This window comes from Saccopteryx leptura, chromosome X (assembly GCF_036850995.1).
Source record: "Saccopteryx leptura isolate mSacLep1 chromosome X, mSacLep1_pri_phased_curated, whole genome shotgun sequence".
Taxonomy (NCBI): Eukaryota; Metazoa; Chordata; class Mammalia; order Chiroptera; family Emballonuridae; genus Saccopteryx; species Saccopteryx leptura.
Window position 1 is genome coordinate 43890716 of NC_089516.1, and position 19848 is coordinate 43910563.

Genomic DNA, 19848 nt, shown 5'->3' on the forward strand with positions numbered 1-19848 from the left:
GGGGGGGGGGTGCTGATTCAAAATTCACTCCTTAAACTCAGTGTGGTCAGAGCAAGCTACTCCTTAGTTCTGAGCCTCACTTTTTCATTGATAAAATCACTGAGTATACTTTTATCTGGAATTTTTTTTTTTTACAGATAAGGAGAGTCAGAGTGAGGGATAGACAGGGACAGACAGACAGGAACGGAGAGATGAGAAGCATCAATCATTAGTTTTTTGTTGCGCATTGCGACATCTTAGTTGTTCATTGATTGCTTTCTCATATGTGCCTTGACCACGGGCCTTCAGCAGACCGAGTAACCCCTTGCTTGAGCCAGAGACCTTGGGTCCAAGCTGGTGAGCTTTTTGTTCAAACCAGATGAGCCCACGCTCAAGCTGGCGACCTCGGGGTCTTAAACCTGGGTCCTTCCGCATCCCAGTCCGACGCTCTATCCACTGCGCCACGACCTGGTCAGGCTATCTGGAATATTTCTTTCAGGTGTTTATGAACTAAAGCAACTGAGGCCTTCCAGGCATTGTCACCCAGAGTGAGCACTCAGTAAATGGTACTGCTTGCTGGTAGTGTGTTGGCTAAGCCATGGAGCCTGGCTCAGCCCCAGGCCACCAGCTGTGTGGCCTCGGAGAGCCACTTAACCAGTCCGGTTCAGGGTGGAACCCGACTCAGTGCATGTTCCTATGTGAGGGTTTGTTCGATGGAAGAACAGATTCCACATTAGGTGGAGCAGTTCACCCAGGCGAGCAGGTGTGTTGGGAAAAGTATTGGCACTGTGGGGAGCTCCCCGCCTGTTGGGTCAGAATATCCCCCCAGAGGCTCTTTTATCCTCCTAACCTCCCCCTCTCCTTCTCTGCCATTTCTCCCAGGGCTGCAGGCTGAGCAGGGATAAGAGGTGAGTGACGAGAATGCCCGTGGACAGCCCCACAGACCTTGCGGCTACCGTTCCTGCCCCACTCTCTCCTCCCACTCCTGTCCTGACATGTTTTCTGTCCCTTGGAGAGGGGTCTCTAACTTATACCAACTGAAACTGTAGACATTGATACTTCCACAAATAAGTGTACAGATAACTGCTCACATTGTCAGACTCTCAGAGACACTGTGGCCTGGCACGTGATACGTAAAACGCATGCGCACACAGACTTGCACAGAAGTACTGCCGTTACCAGACCCACCAAGACATCCTGACACGTAGTACCGCATAGTCACACTGTTATGTCTCCATACACCATCCCATGCAGCCCTTGTTCAACATTCCAAAAATGTTTATTGATCAAATTCTGTGCCCAGTCCACATGTTGTCACACCATCTCAAAACTAGCCTGTGTGGTGCACAACCACACGAGCACAGCCTCACAGGTCTCAGCGCACACCATCACACACGTGCTTCCCTCCACGTCCTCTCCTGTAGCCTCCTGTGCCCTGTTTCTCACAGCCACCTGGTATCTGCGCAGCATCTCACAGCCTCGTCGCCACAGTCACCACCTCGCAGAGCAGCCAGCCGGCCACACACTGTCTGTCCCCACGATGCGTGGATACCTGTGCCGCGTTGCACAACCTGGGGGCTTTCACACGCGGTCTCACACACACTGTGTAATTGCACGTCATAACCCACCATCGTGAAGGGTCATGTGTGCCAGGTCACACATGCTGTCACACAGGGTCACACACCGTCATCACAGAATCACAGACACTGTTACACACCCCCACCTACCGTGGCTCTTTATTCAGTTCTACACAGACTCACACCTTCAATTTCAGAACTTTGGTGGTTTTATTTCACAAAAGCTTTGAAGGTCCCCAGCCCAAAGGGTGTCTGGGGCCCAGAGGGTTGCGTTGTACAGACTGCTGGCTACAAGAGGAGAGGGACCCTACTCCTGCTCTGAGGCCATGCTCTGTGTCCTCATGAGCTGAGTGGCGCCACCACGGTGGAGCTTGTGCTGGGAGGCATGGGGCCTGCGGAGAAGGAACCTGTGGGTGAACCCAGCAGGGGCCCCGGGAAAGGCATGAGGTGGCTAACAGGCCCCGACAGCATCACGGGGCCCAGGCCTTGGTAGAGATGGGCAGTACCAGGGGGGCCCAATGTCAAGCCTGAGGCCACTTCCCCACAATTCCCACCCCCGCTGCTCCCAGCCACTACCATGAAGCCACCAGCTGGTCCTTCAGCTGCTCCTGTACCTCCTAGACTCGACCCCCGTTTCTTTTTCCCTTTTCCAGATGCCTTTCGGTTTCTAGTCTGAATACCATCCTTCCGCATGGTCAGTGGGCGGTTCACCTGACAAAAGGGAGGCCGTGAGTGTTTCCCAACTTCAGATTTTGCCTCTATGTCTCCAACAGGTATACCCTTTCCACCCCACTCCTTGACAATAGGGAATCGGGTCAAGGACTAGGGAAGCTGGCCCCCCACTGTGACACAGATATTGTCCTAAGGAATCATGAGCTTATGAGGCCCTAAGCTGGGGAAAGGCTTGAGGAAACCTCTACCCAGGGGACTAGCTAATGGCTGGAGGGGAGGAGGAAGGAGATGAGAAGTAGAGGACAGAGAAAGGAGCGAGAAGGATTGGAAGGGAGCGAGGAGATGAAGGTGCAGAGAAGAGAGGATGAGGAGGAAGGAAGAGGGAAGAGAGTAACAGGAAGTAGAGAGGGAGTGAAGAAGAGAGGGAAGGGGAGATAGGAAGAATACAGGAAAGGAAAAAAAGGAGAAGAAAGGGAGGGTTACTGGGATGGGACAGGAGAGGCAGGAGGCTCCGAGAGGCAGGGCACACCTGGTGTAGTTTGTAGTAGAGGCCACAGGCATTGCACACAGGGTCCCCAGTGGCATTTCTCCGCCACAATGTCGTGGTGGTTGTCTGGCAGTTGGTGCACTGGGTACCTGCCCGTTTGCTGACAATCTAGGGGAAGCAAGAATGTGAGGATCAGTGCACTGGGGAGTGGAGGGCACAAGATGTGAGGGTCAGGGTGAAGGCAGGGCTTCCTGGACAGAGTGTGGACTCTGGGTTCTCTATGGAGTGAGGACATTGCCTCCTGTCCTGGGCTTTTCCATATTGTGTGGGGAACTACATCAGTAGTTCTCAACTTTGGCAGATGTTGGAATCACTTGGGGAGTTAAAAACAATCCTGGCCCTGGCCGTTTGGCTCAGTGGCTAGAGCATGAGCCCAGCGTATGGACGTCTGGGGTTTTATTCCTGATCAGGGCACATATCTGCTTCTCTCCCCCTCCCTGTCCCCACCCTCTCCCTCTTCTCCACCCTCAGCCATTGGCTCATTTGGTTCAAGTGCGGGCCATGGGTGCTGAGGATAGCTCGATTGGTCTGAGTGTGTCACCCTCGGGTGCTAAAAATAGCTTGGTTGTGAGTTGCCCCAGATGGGCAGAGCATCGGCCCCAGACAGGAGTTACCAGGTGCATCCCGGTTGGGACACATGTGGGAATCTTTCTCTCTATCCCCCGTCTTCTCACTTAAAACAAAACAATCCTGATGCCCAGCAAGCACCCCAGACCAGTTAAATCAACATATCTAGGGGAGGACCGCAAGGTGGTCCCAATGTGTAGCCAAGTATGAAAACTGCTATGCAGGGAGTGGCAGGGTTCCTGCTTGCAGCCTGTGAGGGCAGGTTTAAGATCGGCACTCCTGTACAAAGCTGGTCCCTGCATGGGTGGGGCAGGGATAGGGGGTGTGGGTTCTTACAGAGTGTGAGGACGGGGATCCCTGCACGTGGTGAGAACAGCAGTACCTGGGTAAGGGGAAGCAGGCCTGGGGTCTTACCAGGCGCTTCTTGGGCCGGATAAGAGGCCTGTTTTGCCCATTCATCTTGTGATAGAGGCCACAGGCGTTGCACAGGTAGTGACCTGTCCTGTCCCGCCGCCACAGTGGGGTGGCTGTTGCTCCACAGTTCACACACTCCCTGGCCTCTGGTGACGTGGACAAGAGGGGAAAGGGAGCCAGGCTCAGCCCAACTTTGCTTTGGACACCAACCCCACCTCAACCTCCCTGCTCCTTTTTGGGAACCTCACCACAGGTGGCCAGAGGCAGGGTTCCACGAAGCTTGGAGGAGGAATAGGCCGCTGGATTGAGGGGGCTTCCGGTAGGAGAAAAGAAGTTACTGGGAAAGTCAGGTCCCCCATAGGCACTGCCGGGGACCGGGATTGAAGAAGGCAGTGCAGGCCCCAGTGTCAAAAGGTCCGGACTCAGTCGCTCTGTCTTTAAGGTCTCCAGGAAACTGCTGCTGCCTTTCCCATCCAGGTCTTCCGGGGCCTGGGGAGGGGAGTCCTCGCGTGTGGGGCACACAGTTGAGGGAGGGTAGAGCCCAGTCTTGCCATAGGCCCAGGCTGTGTATGGGGGGCTCCCTGGGATCCCCTCCATACAGTTGAGCAGCGGGTACACCTGAAAGACTGTTGCAGGGTGGGTATGGGAAAGAAGAAAGAAGAGGACAGAACAGTCTAAAGCCATCCTGCTTTCAGGGTACAGTGGTCCCCAACAGCCCCAACATGGTGGCCAACTTTCTAACCTTTCCATCGATTGCTAGAACAGCTGCTGGCTCACTCCTGGACCCTAAGCCCTCTTGGTCACTCTGGCAACTGCAGTAACCTCCAACCATTTCCAAATGGCCTTTGAGGATAACTGCTGTAATTTGGAGCCCCATGGATTACTCGCAGCTAAGGCCGCCACCACCTACTTCCAATATTGCTTCCCAATGTGGCAGGTTGAGGAGCATGGGCGTCAATTCATTGGAATTTATGCATCCATTGGAATGAACTAGTGGAAGTGGTCAGCGTGGCCATTTTCACGATGACGTCCTTGTGGGATTCTGCCCTAGCTAAGGGTCTCCATGGTGATCCTAACAGCATGGAACCAGTGCCAGGAAGGCCACCCAGAGGAGTTACCTGGCGAGTGTCTGTAGGCCTCAGCATCCCTGTAGTAGGCCAGTGCGGCAGCTGCGGCGGAGGTGGCGCTCGGAGCAGTGGAGGAGGCTGCTGCATCCAGGCCCTCAGGCCCAGAGGGGAAGAAGACCCCCGACTCTGGTAGTGAGGACACCAAGGCAGGGTCTACAAACTGGGGCAGGGGCTCAGAGGTTCCCAGGGCCCCCAGGCCAGGGAACTCCATGGGGCCTCTGAGGTGTGACCTGTGAGGACAGGAGGGGGCTTCAGACACAGAAATCCTTCCCCTCCCCTCTCACTGCCTCTTCCCTCCTTTCTCCTCTTCTGCCACTCCATCCCCTCCATCTTTATATCCCTCCTTTCCATCTCCCCAGGTCCCTTCCCCCTCCCCTCCTCTCTTTTCTCCCTTTCCGTTCCTCCATCCATCATCTCCCCCTTGTTTTCCTCTCTGTCCTCTCACTCCCCATCCTCCTCTCCTTTCCTGTGCCCCGTTTGTTCTTCCTCTCCTCCCTCACTCTTCCTTTCCCTTGCCCCATCGTCCTCCCTCCGTGGTCCCCCTTCTCTTCCTCGGTTTCTTCCTTCTTCTCTCCCCTCTTCCCTCTCAGCCACCTTCTGTCCCTCTTACCCTTTCTACGTCTCCTCCATTCCTCCTTCCTCACCTCCTTTTTTTCTCCTCCTGTCCCTTCCCCTTTCCTCCTCTCTCCTCACCTCCTTTTTCTTCATCCTTCTCCTCCTCTCCTTTACTTTTTTTAAAAAGATTTTATTGATTTTAGAAAGAGCAGAGAGAGAAAAAAGGATGGGGGTGAAGGGGGAGAAGCGGGAAACATCAACTTGTAGAAGTTGCATCTTGTATTTTTTTATTTTATTTATTCATTTTAGAGAGGAGAGAGAGCGGGAGAGAGAGAGAGAGAGAGAGAGAGAGAGAGAGAGAGAGAGAGGAGAGAGAGACAGAGGGGAGGAGTTGGAAGCATCAACTCCCATATGTGCCTTGACCAGGCAAGCCCAGGGTTTCGAACCAGCGACCTCAGCATTTCCAGGTCGACGCTTTATCCACTGCGCCACCACAGGTCAGGCACATGTTGTATTTCTTGTATGTGCTTTGGGCAAGTCCAGGGCCTCGAACCAGTGTCCTTAGCATTCCAGGCTGACGCCTTATCCACTGCACCACCACAGGTCAGGGTCTCCTCTCCCTTATGCTCATCTCTTTCTCCCTCTCCTCATTTTTACCTCCCCTCCTCCTATTCCTTCTCTTCCTCTTCTCCCCCTGCCCCCATCTTCCCTGCCCTCCCCCTTGGAGGAGTCTGGGTGCGGTAGACTGGGGTACAGAATCAGAGTCCCATGAACCTCTTCTCACCCCCTGGGACCTGCAGGTTCACCCTCCTGTGCTCCCAAATTTAATTTCTTTTTAAAAAATGTTGATTTGAGAGAGAGGGAGACAGGAACATTGATCTATTCCTGTATGTGCCCTGAGCAGGGATCGAACCAGCAACCTCTACACTTTAGGATGTCTCTCTAACCAACTGAGCTATCTGACCAGGGCCCAGTTTCATTCCTATCTGCTGCATCTTGCCTTCTGACTTTCTCAGAAACCCCAAGGTTTCCGGCTTGACTCCCCCTCCCCCACCTCAGTTGGGTCTGCAGACAGAGTTCCTCCCTGCTCCGTGGGGGGGGTCAGCACCCCACTGCTTATCTCTGCCATCCCCGCCCAACTTTTGAAATCACCCCAAGGCCACTGGCTTCCTCTGAGAAGGGGGCCAGGTGGGAGGTGTTCCCTTCACCCATACCCACTCCCCAGGGAGGCTGGCCATAGTTCTGCTTTCTGGTTCCTTCAGTCCCCACCATCTCCAGGCCTCAGTTTCCCCATTTTCCAGATAGGAAGTGGTGACCGGGCCAAGCTGAGACCTGTGAGCTGGCAGCTTGATCCATGCCCCTTTGCCACTGTCCTTCCCCGTGTGCATCTCTGTCTCCCCGGGTCTCCTTTACTCTGACACTTTCTTCCCAAGTCTGGCTCTGCATTTCTTTCCATTGTTCCGGCTCCCGTGGTGTATATTGCTCTCTCTCTCTGCTTCCGTAAATGTCTAATGTTTTTCCCTCCCTTTCGCTGTCTTTCCGTGTTTCTATCTCTATGATTGTTTCTCTCCATCTTTGTCTCTGCCTTTTTATCTCTTTTTGTTTCTCTTTCTCTTAGCTCTCTTTATATCCTTTTTCTCTTTCTCTTCTCTCTTCCTTTCCACTCATATCTACAGCTATCCTACTCTGCCTCTTTCTTTTTTTAATTAATTAATTGATTGATTGATTTTAGAGAGAGAAAGGAAGGGGAGAGAGAGAAAGAAACATCAATTTGTTGGTCCACTTATTTATACATTCATTGATTGACCTTTTATGTGCCCTGACAAGGGATTGAACCGGCAACATTGGCGTATCAGATGATGCTCTAACTAACTGAGCTACCCGGCCAGGGCTCTGCTCTGTTTTTCTGCTTGTTTGTCTTCCCCTGCTTTTTCTCTCTGTAAGCCCTCTGGCCTTATTTCCATGCCTGTTTTACTACCCCCATATCCCTGACCACACTCTACTGCACACAGCCCCAGATGAGGATCCAGGTAATTTACCCAGACCCTGATTTGCCCTGTGAACCTGAAGGCCTATGTGACCCATTTTGTAGACAGGCTAAGGGTTAGGCCTGGGGTTGGGGGTTATGCTGGGGAAAAGATGGCCCTGTGCATATGGCCACCACCAACCTAGGCCCCAGGATCTCTCCCCAGGGAGGGTGTCTTGCCTTCTCATCTCAGCCTCCCTCTCTTTCCTCTCTGTCTATTCATGATTCTATCTGTGACTCTCTCTCTCTCTCTCTCTCTCTCTCTCTCTCGCTCGCTGTTCTTGTCTCTCTGTTTTTGTTACCGGGTCTCCTGCTCTCCTGCTGTCTCTGTCTCTCTTATATTTCCCGAGTCTCTCTATCTGTGTCTCCTTTCTCTCTCTGCATGTCTCTGCCTCTTGCTCTTCTCTATTTCTTTCTCTCCCCATCTCTCCCTTTGTTTCTCCCTTCCTTCTCTCTATGTCTCCCTGTGTCTCTTGCTTTTTGTCTCCATCGCCACTGTTCCTTTATCCCCTCATGCTCACCCCCATACCCTCCCTGCAGCCCTCCCTGCTCCCCTTGCACCTGACTCCTTGGCAGGTCCAGGGCTGCCCACCCCCTCATGGCAGGGGCCCAGCCTACCCCCCCCCCTCCGCTCAGTTATCACTCTCCAGACAGAGATAAAGTTTATCTCGAGGCTGGGGGATATGAAAGCTCCTTATCAGCTGCCCCACTAGAGTAAGTGCTGCCCCAACGGGCAGCAGGCAGCAGGCCGGCACCCTCAACTCTCCCTCGGCCTGGCCCCTCGCCCAGCCCCTCGCCCCAGGTAACATCCTTATTCCAGTCCTTGAGGGAGAGTCCCTCAGGACTAAAAAGAGCAGCTGCATCTTGGTTTGAGGGTCAGCTTGGGGCTGAGGAGTCAGAGAGGTTTGGGTTATAATTATGGGGTTTTAGAAAGCAGATACAGGCTTGAGGAGCGGAGACTACCTTGCAGGGTCACACTTTGGGGTCAGAAATAGGTTGGGAAAGAAGAGACAAGGTTGAGAATCAAGGATGAAGTTTGAGAATCTGAGCTGCAGTCGAGAATTTGGAGGTGTAGTTGGGGATCAGAGATGGATTCTGAGGGTCATGGAAAAGTTTGGGGGTCCAGAGGTTTTACCGGAGCAGAGGTGATACTTAGGGGTCAAAGATGGGTTTTGACAGGCAGAAGTGTGTCTGGTGATTAGAGATGGGTTGTGAGAGCACAGACAGAGTTTTGGAACTAAGATAGAATTGGAGTAGAGAAAGATTTGGGGCCAGAAAGGAGATCTGATGGACAGAGACACTTTGGGACTGAGATGGGGTTTAGGGAAGGCAGACACAAAGATCCATGTGACAGAACAGATTGGGAGCAGTAGACTTGGTGTTTGGGCGGCAAAGACATTTTGATGCATAGGCAAAGGGTTGGGGTGAGAAATGTTTTGGGGGAGAGGCTCAGAGAGAGAAGTCACGGGGAACAAATACAAGGTTTGAGAGGCAGAGATGAAAGTAAGAGGAGGGAGCTAGGGCTTGGCAGGCCAGAGATAGTTCTGCGTGTCAGAGGGGAAAATTAGGGCAGAGGCAAGGAGGCTTGGGGAGCAGAAATAGTCAGGGTGGGGTGACTTTTGGAGGAGAGTCTGGAGACAGAGACAAGTTCAGGTGAGTGAAAATCAAATTGGGGGCATAAGTAGGATTTGGGGGATGAAGGGGTGTTTTTAGGGTGCAGAGGTGGGGCCGGGGGAATGTTAAAGGATCAGGGGAACATAGATATTTTGGAAGGTACAGTTGGGAATCAGGGCAGAGAGAAAGTCTAGGGGAGGAGGTTTGGGGTGGGGAGGGGGTTTGAAAGAAGAGGTGGTCTGAAGGAGCTGTCAAGGGATTCAGGGCTGGTAGATACTTGGGGGCCAGCGGTAGGGTGGGGAGCCTGAAGCAGGCTGGGGGAGTAGCCTTGAGGTAAGAGTTCGCCTTGCTGGGGACTCCTGAGGGCTGAGACTGACCTGGGCTGGTTGGTGCAGAGGGTTCAGCTGCTTTGGGGATGTGGCGAGCTCAGTGTGATCCCAGGGGGTGTCCTGGCTGGCCTTGGCCTTTGAGGCTCCCTTCCTCCTTCCCTCCCTCCCTCCCCTCTCCCTCCTCCCTCCTCCCCAGGGAGTGGCTGGTGCACCAGTGGGTGGGGCAGGCCAGGGGTGGGGGCCATCCTCCTTGCTGGTGGGGCACCTCTTGGGCAGTGGGCGCCTTTCTCCACCCCACCTGCCCACCCCATAGATTCTTAGACACTGTTTGACTTGGGCTCCCATGGATTTTAGTGTCCAAGCAAACAATATGGGCTGAAGCTAAGATAAAACGAAACTAGAAGATATGGTTTCATGACTCTGCTGGACTTTTCAGTGGGCATAAAGCCCCTACTATGTGCTGGGCCAGGTGTGGGCTGGGCATTTATGTATGCGAGTCTTCCTGGTCATAGGGAAAGGAGGGATGTGACTGTACCCATTTTGCAGGCAAGAAGAATGAGGCTCAGAGAAGTTCGGTGGTATCTGAACCAGAGCCCATAAGACATCTTGACGACCCAGGCCCAGCCCCTGGGAGGCAGGAGCACACTCACTCAGCGCCCCACTGGGGCTTACGCCAGCTCTGGCCTGCCCTGGGACAGCAGATAAGTCTTATCAGATGGAGGCCACAGTGGCTGTTGGCTCCGCGGTAAAAGGCTGTCTTGGGATGGGGGGTGGGGTTAGGGGGGGCATCCAGGGACAGCGGCCTCAACTTCTTGCCTGCCATGCTGCTCTGGAGGCGGGAAACAGGTGGGACCAGCGGCTGATTCCTCTGGCCGTCCTTGAGGAGTGGGATAGGGCGGGGGAAAGGGAAGAATTGAAGGTATAGAGAAGAGTGAGAAAGAGACAGAGAGATAGAAATCGGGAGACACAGAGAAAGAAACAGAGCTGGAAGGGGGCAGAGGGCACAGAAAGAAACAAGAGACTAGGAGAGGGAGGGAGGGAGAGACACACACAGAGATCCAGAGACAGTTAAAGACAGACAGGCAGAGAGTGAGAGACAGAGATGGACAGAAGGAAAAGATAAAGCTTGAAAATGGCAGAGGCCAAAGACACAGGTGGAGAAATAGAAGGGAGATGAGACGAAGCCAATGCTATAGAGAAGGGACAAAAACAGGGAGATACTCAGAGACAGAGAGTCTGAGAGGGAGTCCGTGAGACCCCATGCAGCAGCCTGGGTCCACCCTGGACAGGTGGTCCTAGGGTTGGTGGGACAGGGGAGTGTGAATTGATGCGGACTCATGTGGCCTGTCCCTCTGCTTTCAACCTGCTGAGACGGGCCCTCAGAGAGTCACTGGGCCTCTCTGCACCTCAGTTCCCACCTTCCTGCCCAAACAGTAACAGGTGGCAACAACCAGTGTCTCATGCTGTCATAGACCCACGCTGAGCCTGTCCTGAACACTTTCTCCATGTGAAATCATTGTACACTTGCGCACAGTGCACAAAGTAGGTGTCCAACCTAGGTCCCCATAGGGAGGGGGTAAGACTACCCAGTCATGACCCCAGAACTCCATGCAACAGGACTACCCATTCCACAGATGGAGAGACAGAAACCCACTAAGGGCAGGGGGCAAGGATGGAGGCCTGCGTCAGTGGGGTCTGCTCACCCACGGCTCCACCCCCCCGAGGGAGTTTCCCATCCTCATCTTTTCTCTCTGGCCTCGATGTCCTCATATGCAAAATGGGGATTTTAAGGAGGAAAGAGAACAAGGCCATTACTTCAGATTTATTGAGCTACTGCTATGTGCCATGCCCACACGGAGTCCTCATTGGTAAGAACGAGGTAAAGGCCACCATGACCTAAGTGAAGATGGTTTCAGGACATCCGCTCTGCAGCCAGCCCCCCTCATTTATAGACCACACTACTGCCCACTGGCCCCGCAGTCTTGGGCAAGTTGCTACCTGCTCTAGAACCCCAGTTCTTCATCTGTAAAGATGGCGTAATAATAGTGGCTACTTCATAGGGTGATGGGGCCTCTAAGTGAGATTTAATCCAGGGGTCCCCAAACTACGGCCCGCAGGGCACATGCGGCCCCTTGAGGCCATTTATTCAGCCCCCGCCACACTTCCGGAAGGGGCACCTCTTTTATTGGTGGTCAGTGAGAGGAGCATAGTTCCCATTGAAATACTGGTCAGTTTGTTGATTTAAATTTACTTGTTCTTTATTTTAAATATTGTATTTGTTCCCGTTTTGTTTTTTTACTTTAAAATAAGATATGTGCAGTGTGCATAGGGATTTGTTTATAGTTTTTTTATAGTCCGGCCCTCCAACGGTCTGAGGGACAGTGAACTGGCCCCCTGTGTAAAAAGTTTGGGGACCCCTGATTTAATCCATTAAGTGATTTTAACTCACTTGAATCTGAAATATCAGTAACTGTTAAGTATTCTTATTTACTCATTGAGAACCTACTCTATATGGGGGATAGTAATTGAACCTTTTTTACTAGAACTACCACTAATCCTAATACCAATGCTACTAATATACTGACAGCAATACCAATTCTAATTACTAATACTAATATTAATTCTACTATTGATACTAGCACTAATGCAAACTTTAATAATGATAATCATGCTAAAGCTGATTCCGATCTAACAGTAATGCTATTGTGAATACTAATACTCTTTCTAAAATGAGAAATTTGTATTCATTCTGATTCTATCAACAATAATGATAAACATTAGTGACTCTGATCCTGATACTTTTCTTAGCACTAATATAATAATAGCGACAATGCTTGCCAGACCACCCCAGGCGCTGTGCTAAGTGCTGTCCCTGCATAACTTGATCCCATTCTCACCAGTTCCCTGTGGGGTCAATTCGCATCATTGCCGTCATCTTCCAGACTGGGAATAGGCATGGAGAAACAAAGATGTTCATCCAAGGCCCTGGGTTCTTTTCCCAGCTCTGACACTGATTTGCTACATGATTCCTGAGCAAGCCACCCTCTGAATCCAGTTCCTTCACCTGGAAAATGGATACAATCATAGAGCCCACATCAGATGTTGTTGAGATATCACTCAACACAGGGCCTGCCCGGCACACCATAAACTGTGAGCTCTGTAAAGGTAACTGTCCTCAATATTATTATTATTAGGAACAGCAGTTGCAGCGTAGGAGGAGAGGTAGGGAAATCTGTCCTCCTGTGGAAGACAGGCTGAAGGGCCTGTTTCTTCATAACGAGAGGGAGAAAGAGCTCAGAAAGGAAAGTAAGGATGGGGAATGGGGACCTCAGAGCCTTGCCTCCATCAAGAGCCGGAAACCGTAAAGCTCTAAGACCAGGCCTGGGCCTTTCCCTCCCCCATCTCTGTGAACGGGGCACAGGCCCAGAGTCTGCGGCTACAGTTCAGCCAGCAGGGAGGCAGCTGGGAGTGGGCAGATAAGGGAATCAGTGGGGCCAGGCAAGGCTTTGGGGGAGACCCACAAGGGCGGGAGATGGGGGTGAGGTTGGGGGTGGAGTGTCCCAGCCAAGCATCCTCTTTGTCAGACCTCCATTTGAGACTCAGCCCCAATGTCCTCTCTTTCCTGAAGCCTTCCCTGACTGGTTCACTCCATCCTGGCACCTTCTGGGGTTCTAGACCTTAGTATCAGTTCATGGAATTTAGACCATTCATGCCTCTTCCAGATTGTGGCCTCTGAGTGGTTGGGGACAGAACCCCACCTTGTTTACTTCAGGTCCTTTAAAAAGAAATAATATTACCGATACAGTTGAAGCCCTTGCACCGATTCCATCTCCCCTTCTCTTTCCACTGCCTTCATTTTGGTGTTTGTTTTCCTCATGACTATTTTTATTCCATTAGTATATATGTATATACCGATAAACAACATAGGATACTGGGGGGTTGGGGCCTGGTTTTAGCTTCATATAACTGGAATCATAGAGTATGTGCACAGCATAATGTCTGTGACATTCATCCAAATTGCTGTGTGTATCAGTAGTTAATTCTTTTTTACGTCCCTGGCTGGTTGGCTTAGCGGTAGAATGTCAACCCAGGGTGTGGAAGTCCTGGGTTCAATTCTCCATCAGGGCACACAGGAGAAGCAACCATCTGCTTCTCCACCCCTCCCCCCTCTTGCTTCTCTCTCTCTCTCTCTCTCCCCCCCTCCCCCTCACTCCCTCCCTCCCCCTTCTGCAGCCATGATTCATTTGAGCAAGTTGGCCCCCGGGTGCTGAGGATGGCACAATGGCCTCACCTCAGGCGCTGAAATAGCTTGGTTGCTGAGCAATGGAGCAGTGGCCCCAGATGGGCAGAGCATTACTATATAGGGGGCTTGCCAGGTGGATCCTGGTCAGGACACTTGCAGGAGTCTGTCTCTGCCTCCTCACCTCTCACTTAATAAAAAATAATTCTTTTTATTAAGATATAATTCACATGCCATAAAATTCACCCTTTTAAGGAACACATTTCAGTGAATAGGCTATTCACATGGTTGAGCAATCACCAACACTATCTAATTCTAGAGCCTTTTCATCACCCCAAAAAGAAGCCCTGTACCCATTCATTTCCTATTACTGCTTCCCCCAGCCCCTGGCAAACCACTAATCTAAATCTTATGGATTTGCCTGTTTTGGACTTTTCATATAAATGAAATTATACAGTACGAGGAATAGAATTGCAGGGCCTTATGGTAATTCTGTTTAACTTTTTGAGGAACTGCAAAAGTGTTCCCCACAGCAGACATATAAGGGTCCAGTTCATTCACATCCTTTCCAACACTTGATAGTATCCCGCTTTTTGCATCTAGCCATCTTAATCGGTGTGATGTGATATCTTGTGCTTATGATTTGCATTTTCCTAATGACTTATGATGTTGAAGACTTTTTTCATGTGCTTATTGACCATTTGCACATCTTCTTTAGAGAAATGTCTATTCCAATTCTTTGCCCATTTTTAATTGAGTTATTTGTCTTTTTACTGTTGAGCTGTTACAGTTCTGCTTGGCCAGGCAGTGGCACAATGGATAGAGCATGGAGCTGGGACTCTGAGGACCCATGTTCGAAACCTCAAGGTTGGCAGCTTGAGCGTGGGCTCACCAACTTGAGCGCAGGGTCACTGGCTTGAGCGTGGGATTATAGATATGATTCCATGGTCGCTTGCTTGAGCCCAAGGTTTCTGGCTTAAGCAAGGGGTCACTGGCTCAGCTGGAGTCCCCCCGGCAAGGCACAAATGAGAAGCAATCAATGAACAACTAAAGTGCTGCAACTATGAGTTGATCCTTCTCATCTCTCTCCCTTCCTGTTTGTCTCTCTCGCTTAAAAAAAAAAAAAGATAAAGTAGAAAAAAGATTAAAAAAAATAAAAAAAAGAAAAGACAAAAAAAAAAGAGTTCTTTATATATTCTGGATGCTAGACTCTTAGAGATGTATGACTTGCAAATATTTTCTCCTATTTGTGGGTTGTCTTTTTGTTTTCTTGAGAGTGTCTTTAGAAGCACAAAAGCTTTTAATTTTCACAAAGTCCAATTCATCTATTTTTTCCTGTGGTTGCTTATGATTTGCATGTCATATCTAAGAAACCATTGCCTAGCCCTGACTGGTTAGCTCAGTTAGTTAGAGCATTGTCCCAATATGCCAAGGTTGAGGGTTTGATCCCCAGTCAGGGCACATATAAGAATCAGCTAATGAATGCATAAATAAGTGGAACAACAAATCAGTGTTTTTCTCTCTCTTTCTTCCTCTCCCTCAAAAATTAATCAATAAAGAAAACTTAAAATAAACTGTGCAGTGGATACAGCATCGGACTGGGATGCAGAGGACCCAAGTTCAAAACGCCAAGGTCGCCAGCTTGAGCGCAAGTTTGCTGGCTTGAGCGTGGGATCATAGACTTGACCCCGTGGCCACTAACTTGAGTCCAAAGGTTGCTGGCTTGAAGCCCAAGGTCACTGGCTTGAGCAAGGGGTCAAAGGGGTCACTCGCTCTGCTGTTGCCCCCCCCCCCCGTCAAGGCACTGTCTGTCCCTATCTGTCCCTCTCTCTGTCTCTCTGTCTCTCTCTCTGTCTCTATCACACACAAAAAAATAGCCTTTGCTTAATACAAGGTCATGAAGATTTATACGTACTTTTTCTTCTAAAAGTTTATGGTTTTAGCTTTTACATTTAAGTCTTTGATTCATTTTGAGTTAATTTTTGTATCTGGTGTGAAGCAGGGATCCAATTTCATTCTTTTTGCATGTGGATACCTAGCTCTCCTAGCACCATTTGTTGAAAAAAACTATTCTTTCTCCATTGACTTATCTTGACACACTTGTCAAAAACCAATTGTGCATAATGTATTCTTTCTGGACTCTCGGTTCTATTCCATTGATGTATATATCTATTTTTATGCCAGTACCATACACTCTTGATTACTTCTTGATTACTGTAGCTATGTAGTAAGTTATTAAATTGGGCACTTTGAGTCCTTCAACTGTGTTTTCCTTTTCTAAGACTCTTGTAACCATTATGGGTTCCTAGCATTTTCACATGAATTTTAAGATCAGTTTGTCCATTTTTGCAAAGGAGCAATATGACATTCTGATAGGGATTGCATGAAATCTGCAGATCAATTTGGAGAGTATTGCCATCTTAACACTATAAAGTCTTTTATCTGTAAGCATGCTCTCCTTTACTTTCTTTCAACAATGTTTTATAGTTTTCAGTATATAAATCTTGCCCAACTTTTGTTAAATTTATTACTATTTTATTGTTTTTGGTGCTATTGTAAATGGAATTGTTTTCTTAATTTCATTTTTGGATTGTTACTGCTGGTGTATAGAAATATGATTAAGTTTCATGTGGTCTTGTACCCTGTAACCTTGCTAAACTCCTATATATATGTGTGTGTGCATGTGTGTATATATGTGCACAGTATATAGAATAATTTTGTTGTGGGTTCCTTAAGATTTTCTCTGTACAAAATCATGTCGTCTGCAAATAAGGACAGTTTTACTTCTTTTTTCCAATATGAATGAATTTCATTACTTTTTCTTATATAAAATTGCCTTGACTAGAGCCTCCAGTACAATATTGAATAGAAGTAGTCAGAGGAGACAACCTTTACTTGTTCCTAATCTTTGGGAGAAAGTTTTCTGGCTTTCACCATTAAGTATGGTGCTAGCTGTATGATTTCGTAGATGTCCTTCATCTGGTTGAGGACGTTCTCTTCTATTCTCATTTGTTGAGTATTTTTATCATGAAAGGGTGTTGAATTTTATCAGATGCTTTTTTTAAAAAGAATTTTCTTTTTTTTTCTTTTTTTTTTTTTTTCTGAAGCTGGAAACGGGGAGAGACAGTCAGACAGACTCCCACATGCGCCCGACCAGGATCCACCCAGCACACCCACCAGGGGCGACGCTCTGCCCCTCTGGGGCGTCACTCTGCCGTGACCAGAGCCACTCTAGCGCCTGGGGCAGAGGCCAAGGAGCCATCCCCAGCGCCCGGGCCATCTTTGCTCCAATGGAGCCTTGGCTGCGGGAGGGGAAGAGAGAGACAGAGAGGAAGGAGGGGGGGTGGAGAAGCAAATGGGCGCTTCTCCTATGTTCCCTGGCCGGGAATCGAACCTGGGTCCCTGCACACCAGGCCGACACTCTACCACTGAGCCAACCGGCCAGGGCCAAAAAGAATTTTCTTGAAGCCTGACCTGGTGGTGGTGCAGTAGATAGAGCACCGACCTGGGATGTTGAGGATACAGGTTTGAAACACCGAGGTCTCCAGCTTGAGCACAGGATCATCAGCTTAAGCACAGTGTCACCAGCTTGAGTGTGAGATCATAGACATGACCCCATGGTTGCTGGCTTGAGCCCAAAGGTCACTGGCTTGAGGAAGGGGTGGCTCAGCTGGGGCCCACCAGTCAAAGCACATATGAGAAAACAATCAATGAAACAACTAAAGTGCTGTAACTATGAGTTGATGCTTCTTATCTCTCTCCATTTCCTGTATGTCTGTCCCTGCCTCTCCCTCTCTCTTCTCTGACTCTCTCTCAAAAAAAAATATTTTTTTCATGAGTTTATTTGAGTCAAACTTATGAGAATTGCTGGGAAGCAAAATCTCAATGGATTGAGAAAATGCTCCAGAAAATGGCTACTTCACCAGTTATTTCATACATCAGAATCGAAGGGGAAGACAAAAGGGGGTTATGTAAAATCCATTGGTGATAAATAGGAAGGCGAGAGAAAGCAGAGTTGGGGAAATCGCTGGGACTGGATAAAAAGTAAAAGGTATAGACACATACTTTCTTTACATAGATGGATGTAGGATAGTTAACAATTAACATGGTAATAACAATAAGAGTATCTGTGGTCTTTGCTGCTCCCTGAGTGGTCTGGAAAAGATCACTCTTGCATTTCAAATGCATGATACTCTTGCATTTTATGTATGTATGTATGTATGTATGTATGTATTTTTTAGCACATGGTAGGGGATGCGGACAGACAGGGACAGACAGACAGGGAGAGAGATGACAAGTATCAACTCATAGTTGGGGCACCTTATTTGTTCATTGATTGCTTTCTCATATGTGCCTTGACCCGGGGGCTCCAGTGAGCCAGTGACCCCTTGCTCAAGCCAGCGACCTTTGTGCTCAAGCCAGTGATCCCACACTCAAGCTGGCGACCTCGGGGTTTTGACCTGGGTCCTCAGTGTCCCAGGCCAACGCTTTATCCATTGCACCACTGCTTGATCATGCTACTCTTACATTTCAAGGTATGTTATCAGGTATATTATTGTAGATGCAAAAATGACAAGAAACGGACTCAGTTAAGGTAAACATTGACCTTTATTAGGGAAAAAATAACCACCCTAAGACATAATTATATGCTTTTTTCTGCATCTATTGAAATTATGTAGTTTTTATACTTTATTCTATTATCTGGTGTATTTGCATTGATTGCTTTTTTTTATGTTGAACCAATCTTGCATTCCTGGGCTAAATCCCACTTGGTTATGTTGTATAATCCTTTTATATGTTGCTGAATTCTATTTACTAGTGTTTTGATGATGATTTTTGCATTTATATTCATGAGATATTGGTCTGTAGTTTTCTTGTTATGTCTTTGTCTAGTTTTGATATCAGGTTAATGCTGGCCTCATAAACTTACCCTCTTTTATTACCGAGTGGAAGTTCATGGAATGGATATACCATAGTTTGTTTAACCATTCACCTGCTGATGGACATTTGGTTTTTTTCTATTTTTTCCCTATTATAGCAAATCTGTGCTTTACAAACTCATAGTCTTCTTTCTGAGCACAAACATGTGAGAGTTTCTCCAGGGGCAGGGATATCAGTCCATCTACCCATCCATCTACCCACCCACCCATTTTTTCATCCACCCACCTACTTAACCATTCATTCATCCACCTATCTACTGCCCACCTTCCCTCTCTCCCTTCCTCCCTCCCTCCTTCCCTCCTTCCTTCCTTCCCTCCTTCCTTCCTTCCTTCCTTCCTTCCTTCCTTCCTTCCCTCCTTCCCTCCTTCCTTCCTTCCTTCCTTCCTTCCTTCCTTCCTTCCTTCCTTCCTTCCTTCCTTCCTTCCTCTCTCCTTTCCTTAGGTCATCTGTTTCCAGGCATATAACATCTGGATACCAAGCAAGCTGTCTTTTAAAAATAGTCAGAAAACCTACTACAGCTTTGGCAAAGCCTTTCACATGTTGAAATTCACATCCTTACACACCGTCTCTTCCCAGCATTTTTAGGGCTTCCTTGGGGTTCACTCATGGGGCCTGACTGAATTACCATTTTGGTGGGGACTGTTTAGAGACCAGAGTCCACAAGATGAGGGACTCTCCTACCTCAAGAGACTCATACATGCTCCTTTATCCATCACTCATTCAGGAAGCTATATTCTTTCCTTCCCTCTATGCCTACCCCATTTGCTGGTTCCTCCCCTTGTTTCAGAACTCTAAAGGTCTTTCGGCCTCTTCTCTAGTTGACATTTTCTTTCTTGGTGAACATGTCCAGTCTCTGTCACTCACTGTTTCCTCTGACTCCTCATTGGTCCCTGCTGTTCCTCACATTCACAGTTCAGTGCCTTTGAACTGGCTCCTCTCTCTGCCCGGTATGCACTTCTTCCAGCGATCAGTGCGACTTCCACCTCATCTCTATAGGTCTGTGCTCAAATATCTCCTCAGTGAGGTTGCCCCTCACCATCCTATTACACATCGGAAACTGCTCCAGCGATTTTTATCAGCGTTCCCTCTTTTCCATGTTTTCCTTTTCTCCAAAGCATTTCTCATCCTCTAACATACTTAGTATTTTCCTTACTTAATTTCATTTATTTTGTATCTCACCCACTAGAGTAGTAGCTCCAGAAATATTGAGGGATATGCTTATCTCTTCTGTTCAATGCTATCTCTCCAAAGCCTGGAATA

General features: G+C 48.9%; 1 protein-coding gene across 1 annotated transcript; it reads right to left on the minus strand.

The window, feature by feature from the left end:
- Positions 1–1769: 1769 nt before the first annotated feature.
- Positions 1770–9520, minus strand: GATA1 (GATA binding protein 1). Its single transcript, XM_066356758.1, has 6 exons — positions 9456–9520; positions 4875–5113; positions 4005–4382; positions 3757–3902; positions 2758–2883; positions 1770–2267 (listed from the first exon to the last, which is right to left on the minus strand). The coding sequence occupies exons 2-6, from the start codon at positions 5092–5094 to the stop codon at positions 1896–1898; spliced, it is 1242 nt and encodes a 413-aa protein (XP_066212855.1). The 5' UTR covers positions 5095–5113; positions 9456–9520; the 3' UTR covers positions 1770–1895.
- Positions 9521–19848: the final 10328 nt, after the last annotated feature.